The sequence below is a fragment of the Rhinoderma darwinii genome (genome assembly GCF_050947455.1).
Source record: "Rhinoderma darwinii isolate aRhiDar2 chromosome 3 unlocalized genomic scaffold, aRhiDar2.hap1 SUPER_3_unloc_8, whole genome shotgun sequence".
Taxonomy (NCBI): Eukaryota; Metazoa; Chordata; class Amphibia; order Anura; family Rhinodermatidae; genus Rhinoderma; species Rhinoderma darwinii.
The window spans coordinates 587,730-599,946 of NW_027461751.1; the positions used below are offsets into that span (position 1 = coordinate 587,730).

Genomic DNA, 12,217 nt, shown 5'->3' on the forward strand with positions numbered 1-12,217 from the left:
GTAACAGTATGGGGGTATTATTTAGTCACTATGTGGTTCTGTTGTGGTGGTATTATACAGTAACAGTATGGGGGTATTATTCAGTAACTATGTGGATATGGTGTGGTGGTATTATTCAGTAACTGTATGGGGGTATTATTCAGTCACTATGTGGTTAAAGTGTGGTGGTATTATTCAGTAACAGTATGGGGGTATTATTCAGTTACTATGTGGTTATGGTTTGGTGGTATTATTCAGTAACAGTATGGGGGAATTATTCAGTCACTATGTGGTTATGGTGTGGTGGTATTCAGTAACAGTATGTGGGTATTATTCAGTCACTATGTGGTTATAGTGTGGTGGTAATATTCAGTAACAGTATGGGGGTATTATTTAGTCGTTATGTGGTTATGGTGTGGTGGTATTATTCAGTAATCGTATGGGGGTATTATTCAGTCGTTATGTGGTTATGGTGGGGTGGTATTATTCAGTAACAGTATGGTGGTATTATTCAGTCACTATGTGGTTATAGTGTGGTGGTATTATTTAGTTACTGTATGGGGGTATTATTTAGTGACTATGTGGTTATGGTGTGGAGGTATTATTCAGTAACAGTATTGGGGTATTATTCAGTTACTATGAGGTTATGGTGTGGAGGTATTATTCAGTAACAGTATTGTGGTATTATTCAGTAACAGCATGGTGGTATTATTCAGTCACTATGTGGTTATGATGTGGCGGTATTATTCAGTAACAGTATGGGGGTATTATTCAGTATCAGTATGGGGGTATTATTCAGTCACTATGTGGTTATGGTGTGGAGTTATTATTCAGTATCAGTATGGTTGTATTATTCTGTCACTATGTGGTTATGGTGTGGTGGTATTATTCAGTAACAGTATGGTTGTAATATTCAATTACTATGTGGTTATGGTGTGGCGGTATTATTCAGTAACAGTATGGTTGTAATATTCAGTCACTATGTGGTTATGGTGTGGCGGTATTATTCAGTAACTGTATACTCCCCATAGAAGTTTATGGGCACTTCCGCAATTGCGGACGGTTACAGAGCTGGATCAGTAGCCATCCGTAATTGCGGACGCGTTGCTACGCGATGCCAGGAGATTCCTCTCTGGTTTTTTTTCTGTGGATCTGTAAATACGGATGCACTTCGGACCGTAATTATGGATATGTTACCGTATTTGTGAATGACTATGGATCCGTATTTGCGGACTGTAAAAACGCTTACGGTTGTGTGCATGAGGTTTTACAGATTCTCTGACATAGTAAGACTTCATGCACATGACCGTCATTTTTATCCGCAATTACGGATAAAATAGTGATCTATTATAAGGCCTCATGCATACGACCGTAGCCATGTGCACGGCCGTGATTTTTGGGTCGGCCGGCAGCGGACTGTCAGCCGCGAGCCGCCTGCAAATTGCGGGCCGTGCACATGGCCGCGGCCATTATTTTCAATGATCTCAGACCGCAGAAGACGGCCGTAATAAGACATACCTGTTCTTCCTTCGGTGCGGGCTCCCGGTCCATGCATGGACCGTAAAAACTACGGTGGTGTGCATGGCCCCTTAGAAATGAATGGGGCCGCAATTCTCCCGTGGATTTTCTGGACAATTGCGGCTGCAAAAGCACGTTCGTGTGCATGGGGCCTAAATGTTTTGGGCCACGGACACCTATATTTACGGGTAAGTGTCTGGGCGGTAGAAATGACCCGCAAAAAATAGGACCCTATACTTTATAATGTGAGCACAGCCTGCAAATGCGGGTGACAGTCCGCGACACGTCCGTGCCGTAATCATGGACCAGACACAAGGCTACGGCCCTGTGCAGGGGGCTTAAAAGTTGACTCTCAGGTTGGCCATGCCCTTAAGATAGCTCTTAGCCAACTCCACCATAAACCGAGCCAGAGAGAGGACTATGCCGCTACCGGACCCCTCTGGCAATGGATTATATTCCGGGGCAACAAAGTGCAGTGCTTATAAAATTCATTATGCCCAAACCTTGTAATTTTGGACATCTGCCATCGGGGGGAGACCTAGGGGACCCCAAAACACATCAGATATTCGGCCGATCCCTCCTACATTTATCCTACATTTATCTAATGTGTTCGGCCACTTTTAAAGACATCCATTTCTTGACTTGGGTTCCCCATAGCTCACGAGGATGAAGGGGCCTGTGGTGTTTTCGGAACCCCTTGACCTTTCGGCTTTTAGCTCAGATGTTTCCATGTCCCCGTGCTATGTAGATGGGTCTCCTACTAAAATTTATGGGACTGTTACACCGCAATGTTTCAGTTGCTCCACTTGGGAACGCACAAGGGCCTATTTATCTAGAATGGATCTTTTGATTGGACAGGTTTCGATTATTGGTTGTCGGTTGTTATGATTCGAGAATCTCTGATGTGGACGAAGAATGAAATCCCTGATGGGAATAGTCATGGTGAATATATATCTATGTGTACGGTCCGGCTTTAGTTTAACACTGAAGCTGTTTTATATGTTGTGGCTTTTTATGGGGGTCTGTCCGGGAGGTCTAACTACGCTTTCTGCACACTTCCTGCTGTCCGGATTCCTGCACACCTCTATTTCCCAGGAGTGAGACCTCTGAGGAAGTGGCTCGCCCAGCGGGATCTGCTCCAGCTATTATACACATGTTTTTCACGTTTAACATATTTGCTAGATAAAGAATGAATCCAAAATCTGATGTAAGAAATAAGACGTGAGAGAAAGCAGGTTATACCAGACGTGGCGGGAGCAGAGGAAGTACCATGTCTTTATCTAGGGGAACGTTCACACATGGCGGGATTGCTGTTGAATTCTGCAGCAGACGTTTTTTACGTTTGTTTCTATACATTTTTAAGAAACTTAGTTCAGACGTTGTAGAAAATAAGGGTATGTTGACACGTGGCGTATTTTTGCAGACACCGTTTGCATCAATACCGCACATAATCTGCGTTGCAGATTCCGTTGCGCCTTTGCCTAAAATGTGTAGTAAATTGCTGCGGATCAGCCGTTGCGTATTCAGGTGAAGAGTACTTCCTGCTGTCTTTTAAAACATTTCACCTCAGTCTGGCTAATAGACCTTGAAACACATAGGTCCAGCCAGAATGAAGAAATATCCTGTTCGTAAAACCAATCCGCAACGCAACACACATAACATCTGCGGATTTCGTTGCAGAATTTTGCAACTCCATTGAAGTCAATGAGAAATTACGCCACAAGTCCGCTACAGCCAGTGTATGCTGCGGACACCAAATTCCGCACCACAGCTTATTGTCCGCAGCGGAGTTGGCCGCAACGTCTGCACGAAGATAACTAAAAAGGTGTGGAAACCAATGGACAGACTGTCTTCCGCGGATTTCCAGTGCGGAATTCCACAGCAATTCCACCACATGTGAACGTGCCCTAACCCTCAGAAGAATAGAAAAAAGTGGGAAGTTATTTGCATCGCAGCACAGAGCATTTAAGAAGATGCGTGAGCTAATCTCGGGGAATCGGTAGCTTTTTTTATTCTCTAACGCTGGAACTTTGTGTTCTATGTAAAATGTGACTCCTTCTACCTGCAGGTGGTTATGATCCCGGTGATATTTATAGTAGCCTGGACATAATTGGATACCTAGTATTAGTGTTAGCTACATGTGAAATTAGTCATATTGACAGATTCTTGTAATTAGTCGGATCATCATTGCTGCCGGAGGAATACATTAATATATTAGGAAATTTGGATAATAAAGACTCCCCGTCAGCGCATTAGATGTCTTACCTTGCTCCTGCCGCTCCTTAGACATAATAATGCAGCTGTGTGAACTTAATTCCTAAAACAATATTCCTAGAATTGAAGCATAAAAGCAATTGCTACGTATGATATCTCCCTATATACACATGCAGTACTCTATATGACCACACATATGTGCACCTCCCTCCTAATTTTCCAGTTCCCGTGTTTCAGCCGCATTCATTGCAAACAGGTGCATAACATCATGCACACAGCCATGCGATCCCTATAGAGAAACATTTCTAGTAGTATGGGTCGTACTGAAGAGTTCAGTAACTTAACAGGTGGCACATAGCCCGCTTGTGGATTGGTGTCTTGTATGAAACGAACCCCCTCCGATCTGTTCCATTCTAACAAGTTCGTGAACGACATCACAAATGTCCATTACGCTCCAACAGTATTTATGGGTCAAAAAGCCCAAGCAAAAAGAGCGACGTTTCAATCATTATTTACAGCAAGGTCTTTCTCATGCGCCATTTGGGTTCATTCAATAGATAACGGACAATTCTGACAGTACTTTTCACTCCCAGACTCCTCTTCAGCTCCAAGAGATGTGCCCAGGAGCAAGGAGGAGGGTAAGTATATGTGAGTATGTTCTGGGGTCCGATCTCTGGAGTCTGGTCTCTGGGGTCGGTCTCTGGGGTGTGGTCTCTGAAGTCTAATCTCTGGTCTAGTGTCTGGGGTCTATTTTGTGGTCTGGTCTGGGGTCTGATCTGTGGTCTGGTCTCTGAGGTCTGGTCTACCTGGGTCTCGTCTGGTCTCTGGGTTCTGGTGTCGGTTTTGGTCTGTGGTCTAGTCCGAGATCTGAGGTCTGGTCTACCTGGTTCTGGCCTGTGTTCTACTCTCTGAGCTCAGGTGTACCTGGGTCTGGTGTGGTCTACCTGGGTCTCGTCAGGTGCCTAGTCTCCGTTTTTTGGTCTGGGATCTGGTATATTCTAGTCTCTGAAGTCTGGTCTACCTGGGTCTTGTCTGGGTTCTGGTTTGGTGTCTGGTTTTTGGGTTCTCGTCTGTGGTCTGGCCTGGTGTCTGATCTGGGATCTGGTTTGTGGTCTGGTCTACCTGGATCTTGTGTCTGGTCTGTGTTCTGTTCGCTGAGGTCTAGTCTACCTGGGTCTGGTGTCTGGTCTGTGTTCTAGTCTCTGAGGTCTGGTCTGGTGTCTGGTCTGTGTTCTAGTCTCTGAGGTCTGGTCTACCTGGGTCTGGTTTCTGGTCTGTATTCTAGTCTCTGAGGTCTGGTGTACCTGGGTCATGTCTGTGTTCTAGTCTCTGAGGTCTGGTCTGGGGTCTGGTCTATTCTAGTCTCCGAAGTCTGGTCTAACTGGGTCTTATCTAGGTTCTGGTTTGCTGTCTGGTCTTTGGGTTTTGGCCTGTGGTCTGGTCTGGGATCTGGTCTGTAGTATGATCTCCGTGGTCTTGTCTACCTGGGTCTAGTGTCTGGTCTGTGTTCTATTCTCTGAGGTCTGGTCTGTGTTCTAGTATCTGAGGACTGGTCTGCGTTGGTCTGGTCTGGATGGTGTCTGGGTTCGGGCCTGTAGTCTGGACTAGTGTCTGGTCTCTGGGGTTTTGTTTTGGGTCAGGTGTGCAAAAAAAAAAAAGCTAAATTTGTGTTGTGTGTCGCTGTTTTTCTGCCCCCTCCCCCCTTTGCACCCTAGATTTAGATTCTGGATCTGCCCCTGACCCAACTTCATATTAACGCCTATGGTTTTAAAATGGGATGTCCAATAAGCTCATATAGCTGTGATGGTCAGGGGTTCACATACTTTTGGCCAGATAGTGTACATGTAAAGGAACCTTACGGATGCATCTTTTGTTATTGGGGCTATTATCATTTCTTCATGACTTCCTTAAGAAGTGATCAGGGTGCTACAAAATAACTTGTCATATGTGCCCCTCCCCCGTTAGCCTTCTCAGCCAGTCGGAAGTCCAGAGACGTCACATGACTGTTTGGGAAGAGTGCTGTTTGAGGAGACAGGACGCGCCTCTTCCGACCTATACTTTTTTAGGAATGGGAAATTTTGGTTCCGCTGGTTGAGATGTAACAGGACTTTTTCCAGTCACAGGAACTTACCTTTGAATATATATTTTGCCTCCGGACACCGATTATACAACCACTCCAGGAAACACCTTTCTTTTAGGGATAAGTTATGGTGGCTCTCAAAGAAATCCCAAAGAATTATGTCTTCGAAAATTGAAGCCTCTTCTATTAACCTTCCCATCTGCCTCTTCTTTCCGGAATTTGCCATTAAAAACACAGGCTTGAAAGTGTAGCCGTCAATCCTTCTCTCTTTGGCCCAAGTCCTTCGGAGGGCATCTCTGCGCTTCGTGGCCACTGCGTGGGATTTCACAGCCATCAGAATGAGTGGATCCTGCGTGCGGCAATATCCTAACAACCCTATAACGGCTCGACATCTGTAGTCCTGAAGAGCTGGGTAAGATGTAGAGTATTCCGACAAGTTGAGGTAGAAGCTAAAGTTTGTGTCGTACAAAGTAACGGAACGACGGAGCGATGGAGGAGAGCTGAGGTTAGCTGGAAAGGGATCCTGGAAATCTGGAAGCTCCCATATAGGCTCCTCTTCCACTATAATCCACGTCAGACACACGATGGTGCAACAAAGACAGAGCGAGAGGACAGCGATAATAGGACGTCGTCGTCTCAGCGTGCCCTGCAAATCCAAAATATACAAGCTGTGAGTAATAAAGTAATCCCACAGAAATGTGTGGTGTACCCTATGTCTAGTGTGGGGATATATACCCAAGAGGGGGCCACGTAATTCACAAGTGTCAATGAAAAGCTTTTGATGAGTCACGTGACCCGATGACATCACTTGAGTCAAGTTATTTATGGGTTTTTTTCATTTGTGACATCATAAATTCTGTTTACTTTTTTTATTAAGATTATTTATTCCATTTATATAGGAGTGATGTCACCGGTTACCAAAATTGTCATCACGTATGCTGTGATTGGTATATGGTATTAGGAGACGTAAAACGTTCACAGGAAAATTAATGGGAACCAATTGAACTCTCCGCACCCCTCGCTGGCCGCTGCTGTCAAAAGTTCATTGGCGTTATCCCCTCCCCTAAACTCCTCGTCCGACCGTTAATATCGGTCTGCAAACATTTTGCACCTTTTATGGTAATAATCCAGCAGTCTCGTTCGTTCTCCTTCTTATGCCCGCCCACCGCTGAAAAGTGGCCGGCCCTAAATGGCGAAATCTCGTCTGAGATAGTGCGCATGTGCCCGTCATGTATGGTCCGACACCCTTCCCTGCTTCATTTGGGCCTCAAGTCTAGTTATTGCGCATGGTGTCCCGTTGTGCATGCGCACCATAGCAGGACATCGATGCGTAAGTGCAGGATTTCGTGTGTGTTGGGGAATGGTGAGGAGCGGTCAATCAAAAGTAAGGAGGCGGGGCTAACTCGGAATGGCTTGAGGAATGAAGATATGACTTATGCTCATTAGCACACCACACAAAAAAAACTGAATACTAAAGGTACAGAGCGACTTACAAGATAATCATAGGTTACATATAAATGATTGTCACCCACCTCCACTAGGAATTGCTGGTTTAATAAGTGGAATGCTGGTGACATGTTTCCTTTAAGGCTAGAAGTGTCTATAGCCGGGAGAATGAAAGGCAAATAGAAAGTACAGATTCAAAACCTTCACAGCAGGACAGAAACACAGAATATACAGGCAGAACAGAGACATGGGATATACAGGCAGGACAGAGACAGAATATACAGGCAGAACAGAGACACGGAATATACAGGCAGAGCAGAGACACGGAATATACAGGCAGAGCAGAGACAGAATATACAGGCAGAGCAGAGACACGGGATATACAGGCAGAACAGAGACACAGGATATACAGGCAGAACAGAGACACAGGATATACAGGCAGAACAGAGACACGGGATATACAGGTAGAGCAGAGACACGGGATATAAAGGCAGGACAGGAACATGGGATAAACAGGCAGAAGAGGGACACGGGATAAACAGGCAGAACAGAGACACGGGATATACAGGCAGAACAGAGACACGGTATATACAGGCAGGACAGAGACACGGGATATACAGGCAGAGCAGAGACACGGGATATACAGGCAGAGCAGAGACACGGGATATACAGGCAGGACAGAGACACGGGATATACAGGCAGAACAGAGACACAGGATATACGGGCAGAACAGAGACACGGGATATACAGGCTGAACAGAGACACGGGATATACAGGCAGGACAGAGACACGGGATATACAGGCAGAACAGAGACACTTGATGTACAGGCAGAACAGAGACACGGGATATACAGGCAGAGCAGAGACACGGGATATACAGGCAGAGCAGAGACACGAGATATACAGGTAGGACAGGGACATGGGATATACAGGCAGAGCAGAGACATGGGATATACAGGCAGAGCAGAGACAGGATATAGAGGCAGGACAGAGACACAGAATATACAGGCAGGACAGAGACAAGGAATATACAGGCAGAGCAGAGACACAGAATATTCAGGCAGGACAGAGACAGAATATACAGGCAGGACAGAGACACGGGACATACATGCAGGACAAGGACACGGGATATACAGGCAGGACAGAGACACGGGATATACAGGCAGGACAGAGACACGGGATATACAGGCAGAGCAGAGACAGGATATACAGACAGAGCAGAGACACGGGATATATAGGCAGGACAGAGACAGGATATACAGGCAGAGCAGAGACAGGGGAAATACAGGCAGGACAGAGACTCAAGATATACAGGCAGGACAGAGACATGGGATATACAGGCAGAACAGAGACACGGGAAATACAGGCAGGACAGAGACTCAAGATATACAGGCAGGACAGAGACACGGGATATACAGGCAGAACAGAGACACGGGAAATACAGGCAGGACGGAGACTCAAGATATACAGGCAGGACAGAGAGAGACGGGATATACAGGCAGAACAGAGACACGGGATATACAGGCAGAGTAGAGACACGGGATATACAGGCAGGACAGAGACACGGGATATACAGGCAGAACAGAGACACGGGATATACAGGCAGGACAGAGACACTGGATATACAGGCAGGAAAGAGACACGGGATATACAGGCAGGGAAGAGACACGGGATATACAGGCAGGACAGAGACACAGGATATACAGGCAGGAAAGAGACACGGGATATACAGGCAGGACAGAGACACTGGATATACAGGCAGGAAAGAGACACGGGATATACAGGCAGGACAGAGACACAGGATATACAGGCAGGACAGAGACACAGGATATACAGGCAGAGCAGAGACACGGGATATACAGGCAGAGCGGAGACACGGGATATACAGGCAGAACGGAGACACAGGAAATACAGGCAACACAGAGACACGGGATATACAGGCAGAACAGAGACACGGGCTATACAGGCAGAACAGAGACACTGGATATACAGGCAGGACAGAGACACAAGATATACAGGCAGGACAGAGACACAAGATATACAGGCAGGACAGAGACACAAGATATACAGGCAGGACAGAGACACGATATACAGGCATGACTGAGACATGGGATATACAGGCAGAACAGAGAAACTGGATATACAGGCAGCACAGAGACAGCATATACAAGCAGAGCAGAGACATGGGATATACAGGCAGGACATGGATACAAGGTATATAAAGGCAGGACAGAGAGAGGATATACAGGCAGGACAGAGACACGGGATATACAGAGGATAGACAGGCAGAACAGGGATACAGAGGATAGGTAGACAGGGCAGGAAAACAATATATATACAGGCAGGACAGGGATACAAGGTATATACAGGCAGGACAGGGATACAAGGTATATACAGGCAGGACAGGGAGAGGATATACAAGCAGGACAGAGACACAGGGAGGACAGGGACACGGAATATAGAGGGATACAGAGGATAGACAGGCAGGACAGGGATACAGAGGATAGACAGGCAGAACAGGGATACAGAGGATAGACAGGCAGAACAGGGATACAGAGGATACACAGACAGAACAGGGATACAAAGGATAGACAGGCAAAACAGGGATACAGAGAATAGACAGGCAAAACAGGGATACAGAGGATAGCCAGGCAGAACAGGGATACAGAGGATAGCCAGGCAGAACAGGGATACAGAGGATAGCCAGGCAGAACAGGGATACAGAGTATAGACAGGCAAAACAGCGATACAGAGGATAGACAGGCAAAACAGGGATACAGAGAATAGACAGGCAGAACAGGGATACAGAGGATAGACAGGCAGAACAGGGATACAGAGGATAGACAGACAGAACAGGGATACAGAGGATAGACAGGCAAAAGAGGGATACAAGGTACATACAGACAGGACAGCGATACAAGGTATATACAGACAGGACATGGATACAACTTATGTACAGGTAGGACATGGATACAAGTTATATACAGGCAGGACAGGGGATAGAGAGCAATACAAGGGAGACGGGCACGAGATACACTGGCAGGAGCAGGTACGGACAGGTGAGCTTGTAATGACGGTATACAGGTATACAGGCTGGGTAAGAGCAGGTTTTCACGATATGTACAGAACATGTATACAGAGAGCATGAAGCAGCATAGCAGTCACTGTACATCTTCCTATATACCACACGGTAACACAATGCGCTCTACAGCCGCCATATTCAACCTTGTCTGATTCTGACACCTAGGTGAAGCCTTACCTGAGAGCACAGTCCAGACAGAGATGGAAGCTCCAGGGTCCCAATCCAAAATCTGCACCTGGGCCCCCTTAACATCTCTTGCCGTATCCAGTACTTGTGCTCTCTTATGTGGAAGAGAGACTTTTGGGCCCCTCAGGCACTATGGCCCGGGTGTGACTGCTCCCCCTATAGCTATAAACCTCTCATACTATCCTGCAGATATCCGAGGTATCACTTACGTGTACACACCCTCGTCCTCCCCACATCAGTATCAGCGCCGTGCAGTCGTTCAGGGGCCACGGCTGCATTACTGCTCCTGGAATGAGACGTCAACATATCATTAGTGGCGATGACGGACGTTCCACTTCACAGAACTTCAAACCGCATAAAACAGAGTTATTTTTTTTGTAATGCGGTTTATAACGTGGTAATAGACGATGTAATTACAGTGTAAGACCCGCTCAGGGCGTGTGACGGTGACACAGGGTGAGATCGGCTGCGTCCCTTCTGCCAGAATGACACACGACGATTCCAGACTTGTCCTCTAAAGAGGAAGATAGGTTTTTCCGTTTATTTGTTCCGTCATAGGGAGAGAATAGCGAGAAAAATAGAAGCGCTGGATCTGCCGCATCACGGACACCTGACGTCAGGGGCCCCCTCTAGGAGCGGAATCCCCGGCAAAAACACTCTGACCGGGCATTCCGTTACTGGGCAAGCCCCTGGCATCACTATCCATATATAAACAGTGACATCAAGGGCTACTCCTGGAGCGGAATCCCCGCTGCTGACACTCTGGCTAGGGTTTCCGCATTTAGAGTTAGCCCCTAACGTCACTGTCCATATATGGACAGAAACATCAGGCGCTCCCTTTAGGAATGGAATCCCTGGCCAGAGGGATTCCACTCCTACAAGGGAGCTACTATGGTGTTATCTACAGGAAGGGGGTGCCATTTATGGCGGGTGGGGGTGCTTTCTGCAGGGGGTGGCGATATCTACAGAGGGGGTGGTGCTATCTGCAGGGGGAATGGTGCTATCTACAAGAAGTGAATATCAGAAATGGAAAAGTTTGACCTGGACACACCCTTGGTCATGAAAGTGTTAAATGATGTTTTATCGTTATGTCTTTATTTACTTTACAGTGTATTTTAACCCGGACTCCCACATTTCTTATGATTTAACTTTTATTGCCTTGTTTGCTGTGCGGAGGAAGAACTGGTGCTATTTTTAACATGAAATTACTCAACTTTACGTCCCCCTCCCGGTTTTAACGGACACTAATGTGACATCTTAATTTTTTTAATTTCTTCCTTCGGAGCAGATAATTAAAGGCTGAGTGTCCTGGGAGTTCACACGACCGTTAATCCCGTAATACTCAGCAAGTCATCAGCCAAAGAGGATAATCTGGTAGTGGAGGGGAGAGACGCAGCAATAAGGGAGAATAGATCGGGACTGGCGGGAGAAATTAAATCACGCGGCGAAAGCCGAGAATACAAGAGTCCAGACCCGTAACCCAACTGAAGAATTAGGGCATGACCACACATGGCGGAATTCCTCCGCAACTGTCCGCATCAATGCCGCACCTAATCCGGGTTGCGGATTACGGCTGCGGATCTGCACAAAATGTGCAGAAAATTGATGCGGACTAGCTGCTGCGGACTGCGGGAAAAGTGCTTCCCTTCTCCCTATCAGTGCAGGATAGAGAGAAGGGACAGCACTTTCCCTAGTGAAAGTAAAAGAAATTC

At 46.6% G+C, this 12,217-nt stretch overlaps 1 protein-coding gene across 1 annotated transcript in view; it reads right to left on the bottom strand.

Annotated features, from left to right (window-relative positions):
- LOC142683573 (beta-1,3-galactosyltransferase 5-like) overlaps nt 1-10,571 on the bottom strand; it is a 38,047-nt gene extending 27,476 nt beyond the window's left edge. The window contains exons 1-2 of the mRNA XM_075847417.1: nt 10,497-10,571; nt 5,843-6,437 (exon numbers count right to left, since the gene is read on the bottom strand). Of these exons, the coding sequence (XP_075703532.1) occupies nt 5,843-6,437; nt 10,497-10,571 (670 nt within the window). The remainder of the gene's footprint in view (nt 1-5,842; nt 6,438-10,496) is intronic.
- Nucleotides 10,572-12,217: the final 1,646 nt, after the last annotated feature.